This window comes from Daphnia magna, linkage group LG10 (genome assembly GCF_020631705.1).
Source record: "Daphnia magna isolate NIES linkage group LG10, ASM2063170v1.1, whole genome shotgun sequence".
NCBI classification, from domain to species: domain Eukaryota; kingdom Metazoa; phylum Arthropoda; class Branchiopoda; order Diplostraca; family Daphniidae; genus Daphnia; species Daphnia magna.
The window spans coordinates 5,089,401-5,115,828 of NC_059191.1; the positions used below are offsets into that span (position 1 = coordinate 5,089,401).

Sequence of the window (26,428 nt, forward strand, 5' to 3'; positions counted from 1 at the left end):
CTAACCGTATGGGATATTTTAAGTGTAAAGTGCACAGCGCAAACAGCAAGTTGTGGATGGGGCCTACAGTGGGCGTAGTTGGAGTGAGAGGGGGTTGGGTAATCCCTAGTTGCGTGCTAGTTCTTAATACAAAAAAATGTGTGTTTGGGGCGAAAAGGATTGTTCACTTGGGGCATGTGGTCGACAGTAACGGCATCAGTCCTGATCCGGCAAAACCGACCCCATCATGAAGTTCTCTAGACCCTTGAATGTAACTCAGCTGAGAGCATTTCTGGGGTTGGCATCGTTTTACCGATCTTTTATGCCCAGATTCGCAGAAACAGCGTGGCCTCTTCACGCCTTGTTCAAAAAAATTGTGGATGATGAAGTAGATTGGTCGGAGATCCATGACCGAGTCGCGACGGAGTTAATAGACAAATTAGTGACAGTGCCGGTTCTCACGTGTGACGACGGAACCTCTCAGCTGTAGCTCCAAACGGACGCTAGCGTCAAAGGATTCCGAGCATTGCTTCTGCTCAACAAGAAGGGGGAAAGCAGCCCGATTGTATTCATCAGCCGCAAGTTAAGTGAATCGGAGGAGAAATATTACGCAAACGAACTTGAATGCCTGGTTCTAGTGTAGGCCCTGGGTAAGTTGCGTGATTTTGTGTATGGAAGGTCTCTCATTGTCAAAACAGATAGCATTACCTTGTGTTAGTTGTAAAAAACAGATGTCAGTGGGAAGTTCACACGATGAATCCTGACGCTACAAGAATATTTATTAGACATACGACACCTTAGTGGTGCGGCAAATGTAATAGTGGACGCCTTATCTGGATCTCCCGTAAATACAGCTGCCGAATTGGAGTTAGTCGGAGACGTAATGGCGGTGGTGCAGAGTGGCGGATACTCATCGCAGGAAATCGGATTACTTCAACACGCGGATGAAGGAATCAGGCAAGTAGTGTTGGCGCTAAAAGGGTTCCCCAGCGAATTATCTTTCACTTTACATTCGGAATTCGTGTTACACAAAGGTGTATTATACAAAAATAACGCAAAGAGCGGACGTCCGTGGTTGCTAGTGGTGCCGTCTATTATTCGGAAAGAAATCATTGAAGAATTCCATGTAAAGCCGGACGGTGGACATCGTGGGGTAGAAAAACCCCTGGCTAGACTATGTCAGCGATTCTGGTGGATGGTGGTCGCATGGCCCTTCGCCAATTACGTTAAGTCGTGCCATTTCTTCCAAACATTAAAACCCCGGGTAGGATTGCCGGCGGTTGGACTCCTTCCCATTATACCCCCTAGAGAAATGTTCCACACGATAGGGATCGATCATCTCGGCCCCTTCAAAGCAACGAAAAATGAAAATCAACACCTAATCGTATGTATCGACTATTTCTTTAGATGGCTGAGAAAAAAGGTTAAAAAGTCCACCTAAGTGCATGAAAATAATTTTGTGACCTAATAATAAACTGAGGTATCTAAAGAAGGCCTTTGATAGTCTTATATTTGGTATATTTAAAAAAAGAATAAAGAAGACACGTAGTGCCATAAGCAAGGACAGCGGAAAACCCGCGTTTGGATAATTCTGCATTGAAATGACGGCAAGCGGCTATAAGTCATACAAATTAAAATTTTTGTTTAGATAACTTAGTTTAATATTAAGTAAAAATTTTTTCATGCACTTTTGTGTAATTTTTTATCCTTTTTTTCTCAATGGCGCTAAGCACGTTCCGTCATTTGAACCCATGCTAAAATGGTCCAAAACGCAAAGTGTTCGGATACTTTTGGCACCTACTGTATATATTGCAATAATTTTTCAGTCCCGTGACTGATTTATTTGCACACGTAAAACATTCACAAGTATATGGCTAGTGCGAACAAGGGAAGATTCTGACCAGACTATGTGGGTGGTGTACGAGAATTTGTGTTATGATCCGTCAGCCAGTCACGTCGGCTGCCCGAATATGAAATTATCACTAGTAAAAAAAGAGGCAGGATAAGTGGTAGACTACTTACAGTGCGGGCGTTGCCATGTCGACGTCTTATTGGCGTTGGGTAGAAGCCACCGTGTTGGATCTGGGGGCACGGGTTAGACTGATAGTGAAGGGGCGACGGTTGGGTAAAAAAAGGAACGTGAAGTACAAAACGAGTCTTAGCAGTGAAATGATTATTTTCTTCCACACTAACTATTCAGTTTCTACACGACAGCAGGGGACACAAAATAAACAGCTTCACACGATTGCCTAGAGGGAACTGACACGGGGGCGAAATAGATGTGGGTTTTATACTGCATCTCAGTTTGGGGACGCTAAAGTTGGCGGGGGTCATAAAAAAGAAAGCTTGCGCTACCAGTTCACGAAGGAACGTGAACTAATGTGAAACAAGGTCAAGAGATAGAGTGAAGACATTGAAACCATGGTCAAACGGAAGAAGGTGATAAAACAATAAAATCGATAGCGGGGGGGGGGAGTAAAACGAGGTCAAGGGAAGGAAAAACGGTACACAACTTTAGCCATATAATTTTAAGTTTAAAACAATTAGGCTACATTTAAGAGTCCTTACATGACTCCCCCTCTTGAAAGATTGCGTCCCGCAATCAGCTCGGTGTGGCATGATAAACAAGATCCGAGGGTCGAAGCTGACGTTACATTTTTCACCATGAAGCCTCGCGATGCTGTCGTTTAGCGCTGCAATGTCTTTTCCCCTTTCCTGTATGTCAATGGCCGGTGACAAGCAGTATGGTGAGGCCCTGTCTTGAAGTAGCGCGACCGGATCTAGGATAAGGGTGGAGGTGCCCGAGGAGAAGGAATTGTAATATATCCCTGTATGGGGAAGAGTATTACAAAGATTGAAATGTGTATCTGAGAGTTGGAAATAGACTGAACTCGGAGGCGAATTACCCACAATAATTGGTGTGTATTTACTTGACTAAGGCCATAAGGATTACACGGGAAGGGACATACAACAGGACAAGAAATGGGATAACGAGCCAAATCATAATGACAGAAACATAAGGGAAGTTGGAAGCTTACCGATGTGGCGCGAGCGTTACGGGAGCGCACGGCGGTAAAAACGAATAAGATACGGATCGTGGAAGCGAGAGCAAGAGACAACTGCACAGATAGTTCAAGAAGGCGAAAAGCACGAAAAGTGCTCACAAAATAACAAAGTTCGAGAACAAAAGAAAAAACAAGTGTACGAACCAACTCACGGTTTAAACACTCAGCAATTGACGTCTGAACTGCTTGGATGTTGCAAATCGACTCTGTTGGTCAGAAATGTGGGTTCACCACGAAATCTCGCATTTCGGGAGTGGTAACAGACGCTGATGGCATGTTGCAACTCGGCACGGGTAACCAATCAAAAGATGTTTTGTTAACAGATTGATTGTGACGTGTATGTAACCAATCAACCGGTTGTTTATTTATTGTGCGATATGCGCATCGCACATACGTCAGTTGCAGGTGTTCATCGAGGTCAGACCAAAGCGTCGATGACTTCATCTCCGAATTGACAAACAACATTTCAAGGAAATGAGCATGAAATACAGTACGAATTCTAAACGTTAACATAAGGAAAAAGGCGGATATCATAAGTGAAAAGGGGAGTAAATATAAGACAGTAAAATGTGGGCATGTTGAGTAAATATATTTGTAGGCCTTCGTTACATCGCTCCGGGCGGTGCAATATTACGTCCCGTAATCAGACTGCATGTGTAACGGTGCGGTCGTGATGAGAAATTCTAACTTCTTCAATTGGAGGACAGCAAACACCGAAAAGACCGAGACAGCAGCAAATGCGTAAGACGATGAGGGAAAAAATAGAAATGACGGCGATGACCAAAGAGATTTTGATGATCTCCCACCAGTTGGTATATCTCTCGACTCCCGCTGCTGTCAATAGAACATCAACTGGATGAGGACGATGATTCAATGGAATATCAGCAGGTGATTGTTCACTCATGGCGGCTACGATGTCGGCTACAACGTTCATGTGGTTGAGTAAATTGTCGTTATAGGATGGATTGCTGTGATGGTCATAGTCGAATGATTTCACGTCTTCATAGCGGAAAGAATGAGCCAATGTACGCTCCGGTAGTACAATATTTGGGTCGATCCTTGTCCAAGTGTTGTTGCGAAAGGCGTAAGGTTTATCGTTGAAATTGACGAAACCATTTGTCCAATAGCATGGGAAAAATTTCACTAATTCCCAGCCATCAAGATTAATGGTATAATTGTTAAATTTCGGTTGTAGTCCACAAGGCGTGATCACGGTTTCAAATGTGGCGTTCACGGCTTTACACCGAATCACTACGGTGGTTTGTCCAAAAGCTTGTAACTTTGCGCACCAAGGTAATTTCAATAGTGAAGCGGCGAGCCAACCATTATACTGGGCGGTGATAATTGCTCGTTCATTTTTAGCTTTGCGAACATCACATTCAATTGTTTGTAACATACGCGCTAATTCAATATCACGATCAATAGCACGATCTTGAATATATTGTTTATTAGCCAATCTATCCAAATCTGGGTCACTAGATGGCGGGGTGGTTTCCATAGCGACGCTTGGTGGGGCCTTCTCCTTGATGGCCGCTGACTCGGCGGTGAATGGTAGAGACTTATCGATAATGGGCCACGTTACCAAAATTAATTTTGATTGGCCGACGATTTTAAAAGTCATTGTCCGGTGGTTGCAATTTCGTTGATTTGGAGTACAAGGTGGTTGAAGAGTTGATGGAAATCTAGTTGATGATCGTCGTCCAAAAGGCGGAAATATTTTTCATTTTCCGATTTCATCATAAGAGTTCCGGTTCCAAATTCAACTGTATGTAGTTCATGTTGAACCTTATGTGTGTATGTTGTATCCCAAACCAAAGTTAAATTCAGTAGTATTCACTTTCGGCTTGCAATCAGCATCGGAAAATTGAATAATTCCCATATTTGATGGTTCAGCGCAATCGCATACAATTGTTTGAAATGCGCGCGTGTGTAGGTAGAAAAGGGATAGTATCAGTAGAAATGGCATTGACGACATCACTACACGCGAAGACATAGGGGAAACAATACAAGGAAAAATAAAAATGGAAACAACCTTATGGCCAATTATTCTACTTTATCATGTGGGTTTCTTAAAACTAAATAAATTGGAATAATAAAAGAGTAACTATAAACGTAAAGGTAGAAATTTGTGTCATTTTCTGATTTTTTTCCGTCAGAAAAATAGTTATACATGCGGCAACTAGGGGCGCGTGATTTTCCTACTTGAAAATCATTCCAATTTAGGTAGCCTTTGTCTCTAAATGCGTGAAATCTCACAAAGAATGGTGCATACCCACGCCCCTAGTTGCCGCATGCATAACTATTTTTCTGAGAGGAAAAAATCAGAAAATGACACATAGCCTGCCACGGAAAAATTAATTACCAAAAAGAGATTTAAGTTTAAGTATAACAAGAGGCCGGAATGGGTAGATTACGTATTTTTACACATAAAAAGCCTAGTTAGTCTTTGATAGTATTAAATTTGGTATATTTTAAAAAATAATAAAGAAGACACGTAGTGCCATAAGGAAGCACGGTGGAAAAACTCGCGTTCGGATACTTGTGCACTGATATGCCGGCTAGCGGCTACAAGTCATAAAAATAAATTTTTTTTTTAGATTCCTTTATCTATTATTAGGTCACAAAATTATTTTCATTGACTTAAATGGATTTTTTAACCCTTTTTTTCTCAATCGCGCTAAGCGCGCTCCGTCATTTGAACCCATGCTAAAATGGTCCGAAAACGCGAAGTGTTCGGATACTTTTGGCACCTACTGTATTTTTCAAGTTTCAAGTTTTAGGCACCCGGCTGCTTCTGCAGCCAGTTTTGGAGTCTCTTTAGACTCCTTTTGCGCCGTTAGGTGTCACTGTTATATTTCCGGGAGTTTTCATATGCGTTTTGTTTGGTCACAGTCGCGTTTCCTCAGCGTTTCTGTTTACAGTTGGCTGAGAATATTAGTTTCTCCAAGGAATTTCACAAGTGCTTTTTGTATAACATATTGGTTGGAAATGGGAATAGATGAGTTAATGCCGAGTACAGTAGGTAGAGAGAAATCAGTATTCAATTTTTGCATTATTTGTTTCAGTTTGTCTCTTTCAGGTTGGAAGTTTGGGCAGTGGATAATGATGTGTTCAGAAGTAAGAGAGATGTGGCATGTTCGGCATTGGGAGTCTATTGTGTCGTCTATTTTAGACATGATAGGTGACAACTTGTTATGCCCACTGCGAAGTCTATGGAGTTTACGGTTGATTGGAGTTGAAAATATCAGATGCCAGGGGAGGGGGCCCATTTCTGTACGCAGCATAGCATTTATCCTGTTTGAAGAGCTTTGTATAGAGGTGAGATTGGTAAGTGTGGCTTTGTTGATGTTTTTTTTAATTTCTTGTAGGATTTCTTCTACTGAGTTGTTGTTGTTCTCATTTACAAGGGAGGATGTGTGTCCAAGTTTGGCTAGGGAGTCAGCCCTTTCATTTCCTGCAATACCTACGTGGCTTGGGATCCACAGTTTAATTACTTGTTTCTTAGAGCTTCTTATATCTTCTTGTTTTTGCAGGATCTTGTTAATTAGAACACTTTTGGTGAATTTTGAACCTGTAGTCAATTGGAGGGCAGATAGAGAGTCACATACTAGTACGTTGTCTTGTGCTCCATACTCTTTGATAATATCTAATGTTCTTTCTATTGCACATAGCTCCGTCGTTGTAGAGCTGCGAGCTTCGGTCAGTTTCCAGGATTCTGCCAGATGACGTTTTGGGCACCATACACTATATCCAGCTACATCTTGTATATGGTCATGGGAACCGTCAGTGAAGTATACCATGCTGTACTTGGGCATGTTAACTAGAAAATTTTCAAAGAGTGCTCTTGTTTTAGGAGGGTTCAAGATGGCTTCCCTCTTGCTGATGGCCAGTTTTTGGAATGGAAAGTGCTTGATTTCCCATGGCGGAGGTAAGTGTCCTATTTGGTGTGCCTCTATTCTTCCCCTATCACTAGGGCATTCGTTAAGGTAGTCGTTGATTAGGATCAGGCTCGGTGTGGATCGAATTTTCCAACTTGTTCGATGGTGTTGCAAGTTATTTAGTAAAGATTGAACTGGGTTATTGTGGTTGTTTGTTGTAGCTCTTACTAAATATCTTGTTGCAAGGTATTTACGTCTGTCTAGGAGTGGTTCTATCCCGAGTTCCAGCTGTAATTGTATGATGGGGGTGGAGCGGAAGGCTTGCAGGATAAGGCGTAGAAATTTATTTTGCGTGGTTTCCAGCTTTTTTAAAAGGGAGTTCGTCGCAGAAATTAAAACTGGTGAGGCATAATCAAAGACGCTTCTGACTAAGTCTTTGTATAGGTTAATAAGCGTAGTGATGTCCAATGGCGATCTTTGCTTGCTTAAGCATCTTAGCACCAGTCCTTTCTTTTCTACCTTGGAGCACACATAGTCCACTTGGACGTCCTATCTTAGTTTGGAATCGAAGATCACTCCTAGGTATTGGAATCCGTTTGTCATGTTGATTATCTGGCTATTTAAAACGAGTTTTTGATTTTTTGGGGGATGTCTCTGCCTTGAGAAGACAACTAACGCACATTTGGGGACGGCGAATTTCAATCTCCACTTCGTGGCCCACTTTCCTATTGCGTTCAGGTGGGGTTGAAGGATCTGGAGTGCAGTGTTATTGTTCTGGGCTCTGCATAGGGTAGCTACGTCGTCTGCGAAGATGATGTTAGTGTTCAGTTTTCTTGATGGGAAATCGTGCATCATCACTAGGAAGAGAATGGGACTCAGGACTGATCCTTGGGGCACTCCTACGTTTTGTTTTGCGGTGTCAGATTTACCTCCATCAATTGTTACTTTCATCTTTCTTTTTTCCAGGAAATGTTTTATCCATAGAAGGAGTTTGCCCCGAATACTAAGCTGGGAAAGTTTGAAAAGCAATCCGAGGTGCCACGTCGAGTCGTACGCTCCAGCAATGTCCAGAAAGACAGCCTAGGTATTAATGCCTTTGTTGAAACCTTGTTTAATGAGAGCCTCCAGGGTCAGGATCTGGTTTAGGGTTGAACGGCCTTGGCGGAATCCTGCTTGATTGCTTGGTAGAAGTTTATTAGTTTCAAGGTGCCATGCCTGTCGTTTACTGATTATTTTCTCCATCAGCTTGCTAACGCAGGAAGTTAAGGCTATAGGTCTGTATGCTTCCGGGTCCGAAGGTACTTTTCCTGGTTTGGGAATAGGGATAATGGTGGAAATTTTCCATTGTCTAGGTATGTATGACGTGTTGTAGGATAGGTTTAAAAGATGAAGGAATAATTCGGTGTTTGTTTTGTCTAGGTTCCTTAGCATAGTGTTGTGGACTAGGTCGTCTCCCATGGTGGTTTTCTTCAGCTGGTTTATGGCTTCCTGTATTTCGGTAAGTGTTATCGGTTGATTGTAACTTTCTATCCAGCAATCCTGTGAGGGTTTCCTGATTTCTCTTTCCATCTGTTTAACGTGGGTTTTGGAGTTGTTGTCAGAGAGTGTTGGTGTTCGTTGATATTTTGAGAAAACTTCTGCTAGGATTTGTGCTTTTTGATGCGGTTGGGTGATTTCCGTTCCGTCTGGTAGGATAAAATGGTTGCACTGGGGAGATTTCACTGGTAAATTGGACATTTTCTTTACGAAATTCCATGTAGCCTTGGGATCTTTATTCATATTTATGGAGGCGAGGAACTTATCCCAAGCATTTCTTTTCGAGGTCAGAATAGTTTTCCGCGATTTGTTTTTTTCCGCGATTGCTCTGTTGAGGTCTGATTTATTTACAGGCGTGGGCCATTTGGTCCAAGTTCTCCATGCTTTGCGGCATAATGCAACTCTTTTTGAGCACTCTGGATTCCACCATGGTCTTTGGGGGTACTTTGTCTGACTTCTATTTGATTTCAGGCGGAAAGTTTCTTTACTTGCTTGTGTGATAGCAGTGTAGAAGATTTTGAATGCCTCTTTTGGGTTGGCTATTGTCAGAATATGCTCTCTACGGAGGTAATCAGATATCTTCCTGTTCCATTCCGGCCATTTGTCATCTACCAGAGTCCATCTGGGTTGAATTTTTTCTTTGTTGATGCGGTCTGTAGAGTTCAATTCAGTGAGGATTGGGAAGTGGTCACTGCTTAAGAAGGGTCCGACCATGGAATTAGCATGATAGGCGAGGCTTGGATGGGTTATTAGGAGGTCTAGCGTGTTGCACCTGCGTGTACTTGGACCCATTCTAGTAGTTAGACCTCTCGGAGTGATTAAGATTAGTTGATCTGCACCTGTTAGGAATTGTCCAATTTCCCTGCCCACCGTATTGAACGTGTTGTCTTTGGTCCATCTTGGTGAATGTCCATTAAAATCTCCACCGATAATGCATTCATTTTTCTTGTTTGACAGATAGGATAAGAGACTAGAGATGGTAGAGTTTCCATTTGGACAATAAATTGAAAATATTTCAATTTTCCTTGAGGCCGAGATGGTCAGGGTAACCCCAATTGCTTCACAGTTTGAGAGGGTTGGTATAGCGATCGGAGTAGTTTGCCAGTCCTTACGTATCAGTAAGGCTACACCTCCTCCTCTTCCTGATGGGCGATTACAGAAGTGCATCTTAAAATTTGGGAAGGTTGGTACGAAGTTATCCTTCCACCACGTTTCGGATAAGAGGATGACATCAGGTTTTATGTGATAGAGGTATGCTTGAAATTCGTTTTTTTTATCTTTATTAAGGCCACTTGCATTGAATTGTAAGATTTTAAACTTCTTATACATTATTTTCAATTGTTCGTTGGTTTATCCATGTTCCTGATAGTATTCCGTCTACATCCATGTCAATTTCAGGGGAAGAGGGCAGGTATGATCGTCCTGGTGTTGTTACTTCTGGTTCATACTGTTTGCTGGTGGTTGTTTTACCCATCAACTTAGGAATTTTGCTTGAGGGTGCACGTCTATTCGTTGCTATGTTGCTTAGCAGCATGGCAAATTTTTGGTCTAGCTGGTTGAGTAATTTGTTCGAGCCCTCTTGAATAGAATTTTCTAAGGAAGCTATTTTTCCTCAATTTTGACCAGTTTGGCTATGTTCAACTCAATTTTCGTTAGCGCTTCTTCTGTAGACTTTTGTTTGTTTTCTAGTGTTTCGATCCTTGATTTGAGTGTTTCTATTTCTTGGGTTGATTCAATTTGCTGCTTACTGGGTTGTGAATTTCTGGGGTGTTCAGCTTGATGGATCTCTTGGTCGAAAGTCCTGGTAAGTATTTTGGTTCAGCCTTGCTTCAGCTTCATTAAACGAAATTTTCATCTTGATAGCCATCCTGATAATTTCTTGTTTCTTCTTGTATTTAGGGCAATCCTTATCAATGGAGCTATGGTCTCTACTATGACAATTTATACAGAACTTATGATGGTTGCAGTCTTCGTTCTGTAGGTGACCTTTTTGACAGTTTGGGCATACTGTTTCTTGTCTACATGTTTTCTGGGAGTGACCAAGTCTCCAGCATTTCTTGCATTGTAATGGTTTTGGTATATAAGGTTTAATTGGGTAGCTCCAATCAGCAATCAGGAGACTTCGGGGGATAATGGTCGTCGGGAAGGTGAGTATAACTGTGATGCTGTTTCCTGCTTTCGATGGGATACCTGTGTAGTTTGTGACTCCTACTTCCTCCATGAGGGTGTCTAGTTCGTTGCTTCCATGCAATTCGATTGGAACCCCATGTATTACACCTTTATTGAGCCATTCTGCTTCTATGTTGGTAATAGTCACTTTGTACTCTAGTACCTGGGAGGTAGCCAAGATTTGGAGTTTTTGGGCCGTAGTTTTGGGGTGAAGGATAAGAGCTGTGCCGGCTTGATTCGGTTGCATCTTATGCAGTTGTCCAAAGAGACGGGTGACTTCCTGGGTGAGTTTCACCTTTTGGGCGTATGATAAAACAGTTTTGTGTTCATTATTATTGTGTAAATGGAAAATCCTTCGGAGGCTGGTTGAAGATGCGTCGAAGAAAGCATCGCATTACAACAAGTACGTAGACGAAGACAGGTCGCCATTTTGATGAGTGTCGTTTTCTTTGTTTGTAAAGTGAAAGATAAGCGAAAAGAAGAAAGGAAAAGAAGTGAAAGAAGAATATAGAAGGCGGAATAGGAGAAGAATTCGGGACTAACGGATTGCTACGATAATACTAATATAATTTCCCTGTTACTTTATGCGTATTAGTACTTTTACTCGTAGTTTAAAACTCGACCGATAGATGACGTTGTTCTAGTATACTTTTTGACCGCTAGATGGCATGAGAATTTCAACTCTTGAAATAAATAAGTCTAACTTAGAAAATGAGACTTATTGATTAAAAATGACAAATAACTTGATGAATTTAGTTAAGTAAGGTTTTTATTTATCTAACGGGGAGGTTTTTATTTTACGATAAGTAAAAAGTTAGTTTGTCAGAGATGGAATGACATGCTTGAATATACCTATAGGTTGTATACTTTGCTTAGATAATTGGTTAGAAATCTCGCTTGCAACGCGAGGGTACTCGGGTTCAAATCCCGGAGGAAGCTTGAAAAAGTAAACAAGTATGCGTGGCTCCCATATATGGAAGGTGGATCAAAATGTTAAAGTCGTGGCCTTTCCAAACACTTCTTGTATATTGAGGCCTCGCGCTCTTCTCAGTATTCAATTCAGCGGCCGTGTAGCTCTTGAGGTGGCAAGAGTTGTTCATCGGAATTAATAATGTTTTACAGGATTAGTTAAAAGTAATTTTAGGCGAATGTAATTATATATGTATTTAATTTTAATGAAAAAAAAAAATTTTTTTTATAGAAACATATAAAAATTATATGATTTTTAGAACCTAACCTTTTTTTGAGACTATTGAACTAATGATTGGACTTATACTGATTTTTTAATTATATTTTTTTTTTTTTTTTTTATTTTTTTTTTTTTTTTTTTTTTTTTTTTTTTTTTTTTTTTTTTTTTTTTTTTGAGAAATTAGATAATCCATTTGAAGACTATTCTTATTGATGATTTTTTTTTCCTCATCGATTGTCTTCAAATACGTAATTGACGTTTTCCATTCTTTTTAGACAAAGCTGTCCGGTTGGGATTGCAATTGGTAATGAGTGGTGGTTATGATGTGATGGATAATTTTCAGGACTTATATGTGGGATTTTTCTTGTTATTGGACTCCATCTCGGTAACGCAGAGGCTTTTGTCGATTGCGTTGCGGGCGTCTGGTAACACGAAGTTGTTCTGATTTCTCAGTTGACACATCTTCTTTGGGCTCTGATGATGGACGCTCATCATCAGCCTCAACCTCAGCGAGTGCGGAGTCATCTTCGTTAATTGCGTCATGCTGAATTGATGTTGTTTCGTCGTCGGATTCTTCTGTGTTAGAAGTATTATCTTCCGACGAAGGTCGATGTACGTTGACGACGTCATCTTGTTGTTGTGAAACATTTTCATCTGCCAAATGATCACTTGTTTGCGCGGTGTCGTTTTCAGGGCTGTCACTTGCCTTTGTTTCTTCGTGATCTTGCTTTTCCATGGCAATGTCATGTTCTTGAGTTTGAGTCGCAATTGACTTACTGTGATAAACTACGAGCACTTAAATAAATATTCGGGACAGACAACTATGAAATTCCGCGAACGATTCAGCTTTATTGGTTACAAAAAAGGGGTTTTTTTACACACAATCTTGCAACTTGACTTCTCCACTCGTTCGCCTTCACTGACGTCTCCTTTTTTTGCGTCGTCTGCTCTGCCGTTGCCAGATCCTTCTCCGTCTTTTGGCGCTGGTGCGCCACAGTCCCAGCCAGCGCAGAGCTGATAACGTGATTACTCCGGGCGCTGACCTGAAATATAACAGAGTTTAACAGTGGGTCGGATTAACACAGAATTAGCCGTTTTGACTGTTGCTTTCCGCACGACTCCGTCGTGGCTCGGGTGAACGGCCACGATCGAGCCCATTAACCATTCTCCTCGCTTGTTGTTCTCGTCCATTATTAGGACCTTGTCGCCGACTAGAAGAGGACGAACTGATTTTTCCCATTTCTTGCGCTCGATGAGACTGGGAAGATATTCTCTCATCCATCGTCGCCAGAACTGGTCGACGATAAACTGGGCCTGCTTCCAGCGACGCCTCGTTAGTCCGTCAAATGCTTCTTCTCGATCGGGTGCACGATGAGGGTGCGGTCCACCAAGCATAAAATGATTCGGGGTCAGCGGCTCGGGCTCATTCGGGTCCGTTTGAACATGGGTGAGGGGTCGGCTGTTTAAGAGCGACGCAACTTCGGCAAACACGGTGCGCAGCACTTCGTCGTTAACTGAGCGGGTCTCGAGAATGGCACGCAATGCTGCCTTGCTGGAGCCAGTTAGCCGCTCCCAAATTCCGCCGTAGTGTGAGCCGGTTGGTGGCGAGTACCGCCAGTCAATTCCACGGTCCGCCATTTCTCCTGATACGCGAATAGAGTTTAAGTTTTTGATTCCTTCGGCGAGCTCCTTGCCGCCTGCCTTCAGATTCGTGCCGTTGTCCGAATATACGACGGCTGGACTGCCGCGGAGGGAAATGAACCGGCGAAGGGCCATGATGAAGGAATCAGCATCCATTGAGTCGAGGACCTCCAGGTGCACTGCACAAGAGGAAAGGCAGGTGATAAGAAGGCCATATCTTTTAACTGATCGCCTTCCGATTACGACCTGGAATGGCCCAAAACAATCGAGGCCGACATTTGTAAAAACGCGAAGGAAAGCCTAAAGACGTTCTTTTGGTAGGCTTGCCATTTTCGGTGCTTGGGGCAGGGAACGTAAGAGCTTGCACTTGACACATTTTCTCAATGCCCGACGGATGGCCCTGCGACCCTGGGGGAGATAATATTGCTCGCGCAAGATGCTTAAGGTGTGCTCAACGCCGGAGTGCTGCACTTTTTGGTGACAATCTTCTATGATTAACCTGGTCATCGGGTGGTTCGGTGCAATTATAGTTGGGTGACGAGTGCGCGCCGGGAGTTCGGCGTGCTCCAACCTTCCGTCCACTTTCATTAAGCCACAATCCGGATCGATGTATGGGCCAACACGCCGCAGCACTGAATTTCGAGGAATTTCGGTTCCGTTAAGAAGGGCCTTGCACTCGCGCACGAAAACTTCACTTTGGGAGACCAGCAAGCACACACGAAGGGCTTCTGCAAGCTCTCCAACGGTCGGCTCCGCTTGCGTGGCCGGATCGTGTCGCACCAGCTGGGCAACTTCGCGTTTCAGAATGCTTAGTTCCGTGGCGTGGGATATGAGCTTAGATACGGCGGCTGCCTTCGGGTGGCAGCAATATGGCGCGACATCCAGATGCCCAATGCTGATGGTCAGTGTTTCATCGTCTTCCTTTTCAGAAGGTTTAGTGGCGCGATGGTCCAATGGCTCTGCAACATAGGATGGATCCATGAGAAAAGAGGGGCCAGTAATCCAACGGCAACCAGGACCAAAGTCTTTTGGTGTGACACCGCGAGTACATTCGTCGGCCGGGTTATCGCTACTACGAACGAAATGCCAGTCGTTGAGTGCCGAGTGGGCGAGGATCTCCTCTCTTCTTGCGCGCACGAATGACGGACGTCCATGGTCATCGGATCGCAGCTGCCATAAAACGATCTGAGAGTCGGTGTGATATTCAACAGAAGCAATTGGGATGCGGAGTTCTTTTTTTATTAGTGCTGACAAGCGCACGGCCAGTACAGCCGCCTGTAACTCCATCCGCGGAATTGTCGTTGGCCTCAATGATGCTGAACGACCTTTTGCCATCACGAAACTTACATGGACCTTGTTATTCAATTGTGTGCGGAGGTAGGCGACCGCTCCAAACGCGACTGATGACGCGTCAGCAAACACGATCAGCCGAGATACAGAGCCCAAAAATGGTAAATCGGCGGGGCGGAAACATCTGCTCACATTAGGGAACGATAGCTTGGCCAACCCATCTGCCCAAACATTCCACTTTTCCAGCAGGTCTGCTGGCAAAGGCTGGTCCCACCCGCGAGCGTTTCTCTCCAATCTGTTTGTAAGCTGAAACAGTAATTTAGCCCCAGCGATAACCGGGAGACAGATCCCAAGCGGGTCGAACGTCAGCGACATGGCAGCTAGCATTTCTCTTCTAGTGGACACTTGGGGCATCGTTTTGACCCTGACACTGTACGAATCTGTTGTTAGATCTAGCTCGATTCCTAGATGGTATTCTACCGGCAAGGCGTCCACGTTGAGGTCTAAAACGCTAGCTGACCTTTGATGCAAGGGAATGCTTTCGAGCACTCGCGGAGCAGACGAAGCAAATGCCGTCAAACTGAATCCACCAGCTTCGAGGGATTGCCTTACCGCCATGCTGAATTTAATCGCCTCATCCTCTGTTTCGAAGGAGTCGATAAGATTGTCTGAGTAGAAGTTGTCTGGCATCTTGGCCGCAACTTGAGGAAAGGCAGCACATTCGCTGGCTGCATGTTGTAGCGTGTAAACGGCCGCGGATGATGAGAATACAGCTCCAAAAATTAGGGTAGTGAATTGATACGTCAGTATTGGCTCTTTGCTGCCGAATCTTCGATAAACGAAACGCTGCAGGGGCTGGTGTTGACTGGCTACGCCGATGCGATGATAAAACGCTGTGATATCGGCGGAAAGCGCAACACGAAACTGACGAGCGCGCAGAAGCACACCGACTAAGCTGGGAATAGATGGCGGTCCGCGCAACATGATGGAATTATACGAGGTCGAACAAAAACGTGCTTTAGCATCAAACACTACACGAATTTTTTGTGGCTTGTTGGGGTTTACTACAAAAAAATGCGGGAGATACCAGATTTTACCCTGTGGTTCACATAAGTCGGACTGGCACACAGCAATCACGGTGCCGGACGAAATGAGATTCTGCATAATCTTTTCATAATTTGATGCCACGTCACGCATCGCCGGCTCCGCGAGGCGGCGCTCGACGCCAAAAAATCGAGAAAGCGCTTGACTTCGGTTGTTTGGAACGACGGACACTTCTGGTCGAATGGGTAGCTCAATTTCGTAGCCACATCCAACGAATTTTATTGACCGCTTGATCACGTTTAACATCTGCTGATCTTCTTCTTCCTGGGATTTTTTCGATTTTGATTTTACAACGACGCCGAATGACTGGTTTGACTGGAAGCGTTCAACGGTGGTTGCTAGCGACGGTTCCACTTCTGTAGAACCGAGGTTGACGTCTATTTTAAGGCTTGGACCAGAAACAAGGGATCGGGGAATTTTTCCAACAACTGCATAGCCAAAGCACGTTTCGTGTGCCGAAGGCCCGTCTTCATTGGCAAGAGGTGTAATTACACGAAGTGTTTGGTGGGCTGATGGTAGATCCATTCCTATCAAGAGTTCGACCTTAGTTGAGTCGATTGCTGGTAATTGTAAACAAGCGAGGTGCGGCCATCCATACTTCATTTTCGGCCAATTAATTTTTCGATGTGAGAGATTGATATTTGGGACCACGAACGCCTCATCCAGTGCGAAGGAGTGCTTGCTTTCCGCTGAGCGCAACCGAAATGACACTACGGATGTGTCGAGCAGCGTCGAACTGGCAAAGGAACCGAAATGAATTTTGGTGGGATAGCCCTTTAAGTTTAAACGGTCCGCCAATGAACGCGTTACAAGGGTTGCTTCACTTCCGGGGTCGAGAACGGCAAATACTGTGCGAGAACGATTACCAGCTTCGACTATTACTCGAACTATTGCCAGCAGGACTGGCCCGATGCTGTTACGCGGCGCGTGAACTAATAGGACACTTAAATTGTTACCTTGCTTTGATGAAGCAGCTGGGAATTGGCGGTCGGCACCGTGAAGCAGGAGATGGTGGGGGCCACCGCATTCGCTACAACCATTGTAGGGCTTTCTGCACTTGGTTGCATAGTGTCCGCGAATGAGGCACTTGAAACAACGGTTATTCGTGGCGCACAGTGTTGCTCGGGTGTTCACGAGCATGCGGGTGAACGTGTTGCAGCTTTCGAGGCGATGGCCAGCTTTTTCGTGACAAGCGGAACATTCTGTCGCGGTGTTAGGCAATAATGACCCAGCGAGAATTGTTGGACCGCGATTGTTGTAATTGCTACTGCCGGCCGATTGGATGTTGTTGCGAGTGTAATTAGCGGCTGGAGTCTTGACGGCCTGGTTGCTGTTTAACGTTAACTTGGCACCACGTAGTTCTTCGGCTCCGACAACTGTATCTATCCATCTGTCGAAATCAATAATCGTAGGCATTCGCTTAAGGCTGTAGGCGAGCTTGCCCCAGTCAGTCTGCAGATGCATTGGCATTTTCGCGGGGAGCGAACCGATAACCGAGGTGAACATAATGCAGTTTTCGGGACTAACACTTGAAACTGCGTCGCGAACGGCTGTCGCCATGTCGAAGAGCCCGCTGAAATCGCCGGTTTTGAAAGGTGCGAGCTGCTGCAGATGCTGGTTATGAGCCTGGATTATTAAGCCAGGGTTGCCGTATTTGGATTCAATTTCTGCCCATGCGGCTTGAAACGCTCGAGAACCGGTGAAGACATGGGCCATCCGCCTTTGAATTACTTCCATTAAGCTTTCTTGTAGCGCTAGTAGTTTAAGCGAGTCTGGCATGCTAGTTTCTCCAAGAGTTGCATTGATATTACGTGCGTATTTGGTCCAGCCGCGAGGGTCGCCGTCGAACTTTGCTACAACCAGCTTGGGCCAACGGTGTGAAGGAGCGTATGTTGACGATGGGGCGAAAATGGGCTGCGTTCGCGATGAAAGTGGAATGCATTCTTCTGTTACATTAGGTGCAAGGGGTGTCAAAACGGGAAACGGGGCATTGACAGACGAAACTCCGGCGAAAAAATTGTTTTGACGCGTTTCGATTGGGGTGGAACACAAATTGCTACTTGCTGTCGCTACTGGTTGCAGAAAGGCAAGCAGCTGTTCTTCCTTTTGAATTTGGAATAAGATGTCTTCTTGTTCTCTCCGGCTTTTAGTTTCGAGATCCATATGCTCACGCTCAATTTGAACCTTCTTCTGTTGCAACAAAAATTTGAGATCGAGTTTTCGTCGCTTAGCCAACGCGACTTGGTCGATTTTCGGATTAGACTCGAAGTTTGTTTCCAGGTTATGGCGGCCGGTGGCATCGTTATTTACTTGACTGTCGTTTTCAATGGCGAATGCAACGTTTCGATTGGGCGCGACTGGCGCGTTTTGTTGCTCATCGTCGTTGACAGGTATATCATCGTCGTTGTCAGGTATCTCATCTCGGGCGCTGTGACTTGTCGCGTTAACGTTTACGGATACATTCCATCCTCCTGCTGCACCTGCCCTTTGTGCACGCTCAACATGCCCGAGGCAAGCGGTGTGTAATATTTGGACGCTTTCCAAATAAACTTGCGCCGCGTGGAGATCTTCACCGTCAAGCCGTGAGACCATCACGAAGCGTTCGTGTACGTCTACTAGGCTTGCGTACGCTTGGCTTAGCGATGCCAGGAGATCGTTTAGTTCTGCACGAGACGTGCCATTTTGAATTATCGTATTAATTCTTCTAGCGAGGTTAGTGTGCCTGCGTTTGGCGGTAGTACGTGCCGTGAAAAGGGCTTGCAGCTCGGCCTGTCGCGTCTCTTCCTCGTCATCCGCCATTAATGGAAAACAAAAGATTTTTTTTTTTTTTTTTTTTGTGTGTTCGAGTGAGGGAATAGTTAAAATCTGAGAGGGAAAGTCTTTCGAGAGGGAAAACGTAGGACGATAATGAGAGATCGGTTTAATAAAGTTCAACCACAGTAGGGTAATTAGTCAGCAGTCTAAACTCCGTTGAGGTATTCTTGTTTTGAGTTGGAAAATAGCCGAATCGACAAAGGAAGATGGCTGCGGCCACACGCGGTGGGAGTAGACCAATTTGACTTAGCTACCTGAAGTATTCGTCGTATGGGTTTCGGCACCATGTGATAAACTACGAGCACTTAAATAAATATTCGGGACAGACAACTATGAAATTCCGCGAACGATTCAGCTTTATTGGTTACAAAAAAGGGGTTTTTTTACACACAATCTTGCAACTTGACTTCTCCACTCGTTCGCCTTCACTGACGTCTCCTTTTTTTGCGTCGTCTGCTCTGCCGTTGCCAGATCCTTCTCCGTCTTTTGGCGCTGGTGCGCCACACTTACGAAATCGGTTTTCAAAATCGGAGGGGTTCTCAATTGGGGGACAAAGTTCTGTTTTCCACAACATTGTCTCGTACAGTGGTTTTAAACGATTTACATGCGTATGTTGACATATATAAGAATTATCAGCTATATCTACAGTATTATTATTTTAAACTTTTACTACTCTATAAGGGCCTTTATATTTAGAAGTAAATTTCCTACTATCGCCGTCTTTAACTACACGAATATCTAATAAGACTCTATCACCTACAACATAATTCTTCTCTTTTACTCGCTTGTTATCTAGTTCGCGTTGACGATTCCGAGCTTTCTCGGTTTCTTCGCGAACTCGTTGGAAGCTATAACGAAAGCGATCAGTTAAATTTCCTACATAATCAGAAGCGAATTTAAAGGTTGAAGGGGAAGCATCTAGAAATTCATTCACAGGAATATTAGGATCTCTACCGTGCACTAAATAATACGGGATTTCAAGTGTCGAAGAATGCGTAGAACTACGGTATGAAGCAGACAAAAGCCAGTTGGAAGACTATCAATCAGACAGTTCGGAAACAGAATACGAAACCGACGAAGAAGTGCCAGGAAAAGACGAACCCCACATAACACAATGCAGTCTGTCGGATGTCCGACAGATTTCGGGGTCGGATGTTGAGTACATCTTTTTTATATCCTCCGGACAGCCTGATATTCGATTTGGATGTCCTATGGATGTAATTTTTTTTGTTTTTGACCGCCCTCAACAGCGCCGTCGGACATTCTAAGGATATCCAAACGAAAAATTATATTTCATAGTCCTTTCTCGGTCGAAGTTTGTGTTGCCGAGTGGCGGGTAAATTTTTGAACCGCTGCAGTTTTTGTTGATGGATACTGCAATTGCTTAACCTACTAAAATTGATTAGAAAAATGCCGAGTGGTATTGAAGAGGCCAAACAAATATTAAAGGCTGCTGCAGCCTCTGCTGCATTATCAGAAGAAAATTCTGTAAAATGGGATTTGGGGAAACGATGGGATTGCATGAATGCAATTGAGAAACTTCAACAAAAACTGAGTAAGATGGAAGTTCACTCAGTTCTGATAATGGTGGCAGAGAATCCCAAAAAATCACCTACAAGAAAAATGTGTACTACAGGAGGGTTTATCGATCTTTGCCACAACATGCCAGTTGGAAAAGCATTTGCTTTGGAGTGCCTAAAATTCAATCCAAAATGTTAGTCCTATATTTGTTGTAGTATTATTTTTAGAACTATTCATTTCGATTTTTATCACAGGGTATAATGATTCAAATTACATAGACAAAAGAAAAAAAAACTCATTCATCCAGCACGACAAAAACCAGTGTAGCTGGTTCATGTCCTATTTCCAACATGACATTGACAACATCAAGTTTGAAACTCCAAATGGAAACCCACACACCCGTATGTGGTTCAGGTCAAAGTTGTGGTGATGGGCTGCCCAACATGCTTACTGTCTCCAATGACTTACGTTCTGATTTACAAGTAATTAAAGTGAATGTACAATTGCCATACTAAATCCATATTATTGGTTTATTCATAAAATCGTAGATGCAAGAAATCGGTCCAAGTTCAAGAAATGGTCCAAATACTAGTTCCAACACAATTATTAGTTATTGTTATTATTTGTTAGCATATTATGTTGCTTCCTCGTTGCGTTCATCAAATGTCTGGTTTCCCCATGTATCGTGTTAGGTACTCCAGGTTTAATAGGCTGTTCGCAGTTTCTGCCTATTTGTTTAAGCCTACCAAGTCAGTAATGCCCCGTACAAAGATTGGCTTCATGCAATGGAGCATTGTTTCTATGGTATTTTAATTGCTAGTGCCGCATCATGTAGGGGAGAACGGGGTCAAACTGGACAAAAAATTTCTTTCCTCTTTATTTAGATTTCTATGTTCTTTTTCTAATATTTATTTTTAGTTAATGGTGCAGCACCTTCTTGGGTAACTCCTCAATTTTTTTGTGATTTTTAAGTCTTAAAATAAACGAGTTATAAGAATTTTAATGAAGTCGGTTATTTTTAGTTTTTATTTAAACGGCGGGGCGAAACTGGACAGGGACGGTGTGAGATTGGACGCTGCCAGTTTTCCTCATAAGGAGACATAAAATAAATTTTTAAAAAATATGGGTAGACTGCTTATTCAATATTTTATTCATTCATATTGAAATATTTGCAATAGAAATGAAAAATAGAGAGTTATGTCATTTTTACGAAATAGGGGGCTGAAATGGACAATTTGTAGACGGGTAGAGTAAAATGGGAGGGCTTAACAGAGTATCGAGTATCGATTTGTCAAACGGGCGTATATGGCTTCTCCACAAGCACCTCCCACTCCAATATCGAAGTTGTCCGATATGACCCCAAAACTGTGTGTCCAAAATGACCCAACCCGGTGCTATTTAGTATTTCGTTAATAACTTAACACTGGAAAGGCATTAAAATTTAGGTTTTTTATCAATCATTAAAGAAATGAATTGGCTATTTCACATATCATTATTTTATTCATTTGTAGTGTTTTTCACTTTAAAAATGCTTACAGTAATAGGGAAGAATATTACATCAAACAGGGCCATTTTTTTAATTCTGCGATAACAAGAACAATAATGATTCGATTTTAATCAATATTTTTTCTAGAACGTTAAACATTGCAGTCTATACAAAAATAATAAAAAAAAAAATTTTTTTTCTGTAACATGTAGCACTTAGGGTCTTTGTCCAATATGACCCGTGTCCAAGTTGACCCCGTTCTCCCCTATATACCACTTGTGAAATAGGGCTTGTCGGCGATCTCGAATAAACATAAATTATTGCCAAATTTCAAATGTCTTGTGTATTTTTTTATAGTTTAATAGTTATTTAAGGCAAATACTGATAAATCAACTAAAAAAACAATATACATGGGTGAAATTAATCAAAATACATAATTGAAATTCAAAAATCTCTCTCCTATTTCCCAATTTGCGCCTGGTGCACCCTGATTGGCTGAAATGTTTTCATTAAATTCAGCAGTATAAAGTCAATAAAAAATTTATTCAGTTGCACCACGTGATGCACGATGAAATGAGCTTTCAGAAATGTACTAAGTTTCCATAAAAATATCCTTTTATTTGGTCGAACGAGAGCTTTAAAAACTTTGATTTTTGACGTTTTCCCCTCCCCAAAAAATAGTCTTAAAAATTTTAAAATTTATTTTCGGATGAAGTAAGACACAGAAAATTGTAAATTTTACAGAAATGAATAGTACTCATTGATATCTATGGATTTCTGAAAAATTTGTAGTAAAAAAATTGAAAACAAGATTCCTTCGGTAATGTCCTTCGGGCTATTTTTTTGAAAAAAAATGTCTATAGACATGTAACGTGGGCCAAAAACAAACAGATTTTGGATCAAAGATTTCTGAATTTTAATCAATTTATAGTGTTTGCTTCGTTCTCCGTCTTGTATTCTTTCACACTTACGAGTCATGACGTCACCGTTATCAAAATAATCGGTAATAACAACTCAAAGTCTTTCAACTTAGGCTTTTTCGCAGAAGCGTCAATTATTGGCGTAAATAATTGGACCAATAAACTAGTTTTGAATTAGAGAGTAATTGGCATTCAACTATAAAAAACTAATTTACATATTTTTATATTGAAATATTTTTAATATAATAAATAAATAAATATTTTCTAAATATATTTAAATTTGCAATATAAAAAAATATATAAAAATCTACTGTTTAAAACATTTTGTTAAAGAAAAAACTTACTGTTTAGGGACTGTTATACAGCCTTCTGCACTGACTGCAATGCATTGACAGTTGTAAGGTTACGCAAACAAAAGCGAATTCACTGCCTAGGATTCGGCAACCAGCTAGGTAACAATTACGCAAATTAATTTTTTTATACTGTAATAGAATCAAATGAAAAAACCACTATACCACGTATCAAATTTTGACAGAATTTTGTACAAAATTTGAGGACGATTGGTCATTCAGGGAAGAAACGTATATGGAAATACATAATGGACATTAAACCTTCTGAGATCTACTACTACTACCCTACCCCCTATACCCCACACCCTAAAATTGTTATAGTCCTTCAGTATATATACATATATACCCTCAGGGATAAAAAAGTTTGAAACAAGCTACTACTTTTCCGTTGTTGCGGTTCACCGAAAAATTTATCCAACTGAGAAATTGAAAAAATAGAAGCCTAGTCCATTCCCGGTCAAAGTTTGTGTTGAAATATGTCATGTATTGGACTTCTAATCTTGAAATAACATTTGGCTATATCAGGTTTCGAACTCGGGTCTCCCGCACCATAGTCAAATATTATTCCACTGTGCCAATCTCTTGATGTATTAAATCCTCATTTTCGAACAATCGAATCGAATTGTAGTAAAACACTTGAGTTTTTTTCGATAACAAATCATATACAGGATTTTTAAGAAGTCAAGATGATGTCGAACTTAGGTTAAACCAGAAGTGCATAAATTGAAATTAAACAATTTATGCTAAATATTTTTTGAATTTTAAACTCCAGCATGATTTATTAAGTTTAAAGTAGTTTTTTATTATTTGAAATTAGAATCCTATCATAAGTATACTTGCTTTGAATATTATTAAATGCCGAATAATATTTATTTTCTGTAAGTTAATTTCCAATGGCTTGGTTTTCGTAAGCTAAACGGAAAGCCTGTGCAAACAAACTCACGACTTACATATATTTTATTCATTTTTTGTAATAAATTTAAAAATAAACCATCTGGTAAATAGATAATTACTCCTTAATTTTTTTATTTATCGTATTAAATGCTGGACTTAAAATAAAAATACGTTCAAGGGAAAAATTTGAACACGGTTAAGTTCTCCCCTTTTGGAAACAAAGAAATTTTGACAATTAATAATGAAGCTTAGTGATCGCCCCAATTAGTTCTAATTGAGTTAACCACCCCGCACCGATAAAGTGCTTTCGGGATTGAATTGAGGTGCCACTTTTTCAACCGGGGCGGTGGGGGGGAAAATTTGAGGTTAACCCGTTGCCCAGACGTAATTTTAAAAAAATGCCGTTCTTTCGGTTTCAGAGTAAAAATCGGGGCCAGCGGGTAGAACGAGCTATTATCGGAGTTGTTATCGGATTGATCGGGTGAAACAGTCAATCGATAATGTAATTGCATTGATGAATCGATTGATTGCAATCCAATTGATTGCAAACCCCAATTGAATTCGGAGAGAAGAATTTTCCACCCTGAGCCACGCCTCGATGGCCCGAAATGAGAAACCCGATTTGCAAAAAAGCGCCCCGATTGGCTCTAGGCCGATCCTTAAATGAAACAATTTGAAAATCTTCTTGGCTGTTGGAAGGAGGTCAGTAGAATATGATTTTCGCACATCCATTGCACTTCCAAGGTGACTAGCCGACGGACATCCCTGGAACTACCCATTGAGTACATAGATATCTAACGGATGTTCGGCCATGATTCGGACATCCGACGGCAGAAATGTGGTATATGGGACAACCAACAGACGACACACGTTGGGAAAATTCCAAAGGAAAAGCATTAAGGCGAACACCTCCCCCTACTGAGAGACTTTACCCGCAGCTATCTGAGGTCGAAGAAAAGAGATTGAGAAGTCAGAATCCGAAGAAGATCTACCTAAAATAGACGAGGAAGATAAAAATCAGACAGAATTTAAAATACCGAAAAGAAAGACACGTAAAGTAGATATTAAGGGACAGCCACCAACTCGGTGGAGTAGTCGTAACCAGGCCAGGTGCTTCAAGAAGAAGAGAGTAGGCAGACCCCAAAATCTGCAGAAATCAACGAGACAAAACTGATGGAAGAAGAAGATTCAACAACGGAAGAAGAGGACGAAAGCGAGAAGCCTAGAGATAGTGAAAACGAAGAAGAAGATAACGATAATCTAACGACAACAGAGGAGGACAAACCAGTCCGCTGAATAGGGAAAGACAAGAGTGTAAAAGAAAGATAAATAAAAACAAAGAGAAACAGGCCGAAATCCAAAAGCTATACCAAACAGTTAGACCAATCCATCAAGACCGGGAAGAAACCTTTAGGAGGGAAAATACCGAGAATGAATTATCAAAACCACTACGATCACATGTATCGTTGCATGAAAACGGTAGGGGCTTCGAAGGAAGAAGCACATACGGGCGCCAAAGCAGCAGCAAACCATGTAATGAAATCAATGAAGGAAATTAAGGAAGAGCAGAAAAAAGAAACAGTAGAAAAATCTTGCCCAATAGAAACAAGTAAAAAGCTATTATCTGAGCAAAAAGCTATTGTTAAATCAACAACAACAGACGGTTTCCCTCCTCGCTCAAGTGCCAGCCTTTAATGAATTAAGTTCGACGAAATTTGAGGACTGGATCAAACATTTTGATGCAGTAATGAATACCTCAGAGTTTGAAGAGGGCAGGAAAATAAAGTTGTTATGCTCTAAACTTTTTGGTTCAGCGACCGACTGTGTAACGACTTTTCAGTTACGCTATCCAAGAGAGGCGAAGGAGTTCTCAAAAATAAAACAATGCCTACAAGAACGGTACCATGGAGGAGACAGTAGAAAAATCTATTTGACCGAATATAAAAATTGCATTCGCAATTGTTATATTGTCCGGAAGAATCAATTAGGGATTATGCTTGTCGCATACAAAAACTTTTTTCATTTGCTTACCCAACAAAAGAGGGGAAATTGGTAGACCTCGAAATGAGAGAACAGCTGATAATGGACAAATTTTGGGGAAGACTAAAATCCAATCTTCGAGAACGGATGAGCTTTAAGGAATTCAAAAATCTAGATAGTTTAATAAAAGCCACAGAAAACTGTGCCACTGTATTTAATGAAGCCAAATTAGAGAGACGAAACGTAGAATTCATTAATGCTGTCGCATCAAATTCGAATGACATCTCTTCAAGCGAAACTAAAGGAAAACTATCAGAATTAGAAGTAACGTTAAAAAACAATCAAAAATGAATGAGTGAATTGATGCAACAAAACCAGGAAATGGCTAAATTATTGTATAAAGTCGTACAAGCACAGACCCAAACTAATTTCCGTCCACAACCTGTTTTTCAGCCCCAAACCGTTTTTCAGCCCCAAACCGGTTTCCAGCCCCAGCCTGCTTTTCAAGCCCAAGCTGTTTTCCCTACTCGGTCCATGCCGCAATGCCAACAACCACAAAACTGCGGTAGTCAATTAGAACAAAACCCCCAAGGATCTCATCAACAAAATACG

At 42.0% G+C, this 26,428-nt stretch overlaps 2 protein-coding genes, 1 long non-coding RNA gene and 2 pseudogenes across 7 annotated transcripts; 3 read left to right on the top strand and 2 right to left on the bottom strand.

The window, feature by feature from the left end:
* The first annotated feature begins 5,919 nt into the window (after positions 1–5,919).
* LOC123476873 lies at positions 5,920–8,429 on the top strand. 5 transcript variants are annotated; one of them, XR_006651884.1, is made up of 8 exons: positions 5,920–6,025; positions 6,110–6,371; positions 6,716–6,835; positions 6,898–6,972; positions 7,889–8,006; positions 8,069–8,106; positions 8,168–8,274; positions 8,342–8,429. It is a non-coding gene; the product is annotated as an uncharacterized LOC123476873 (long non-coding RNA). The 5 variants fall into 5 exon arrangements; XR_006651883.1 differs by having other exon boundaries at positions 5,962–6,066; positions 6,124–6,371; XR_006651886.1 differs by having other exon boundaries at positions 5,980–6,062; positions 6,124–6,371.
* A 3,754-nt stretch (positions 8,430–12,183) lies between these two features.
* On the bottom strand, positions 12,184–13,613 carry LOC123477112. The gene is made up of 2 exons (XM_045180531.1): positions 12,860–13,613; positions 12,184–12,566 (listed from the first exon to the last, which is right to left on the bottom strand). The coding sequence occupies exons 1-2, from the start codon at positions 13,611–13,613 to the stop codon at positions 12,184–12,186; spliced, it is 1,137 nt and encodes a 378-aa protein (XP_045036466.1).
* Positions 13,614–13,757: 144 nt separating this feature from the next.
* On the bottom strand, positions 13,758–18,650 carry LOC116935956. The gene has a single exon (XM_032943162.2). It carries the CDS (start codon positions 18,648–18,650, stop codon positions 13,758–13,760), a length of 4,893 nt encoding a protein of 1,630 aa, XP_032799053.2.
* A 1,425-nt stretch (positions 18,651–20,075) lies between these two features.
* On the top strand, positions 20,076–20,701 carry LOC116932473 (annotated as a pseudogene).
* A 4,566-nt stretch (positions 20,702–25,267) lies between these two features.
* LOC123477114 lies at positions 25,268–25,892 on the top strand (annotated as a pseudogene).
* The last annotated feature ends 536 nt before the right edge of the window (positions 25,893–26,428 follow it).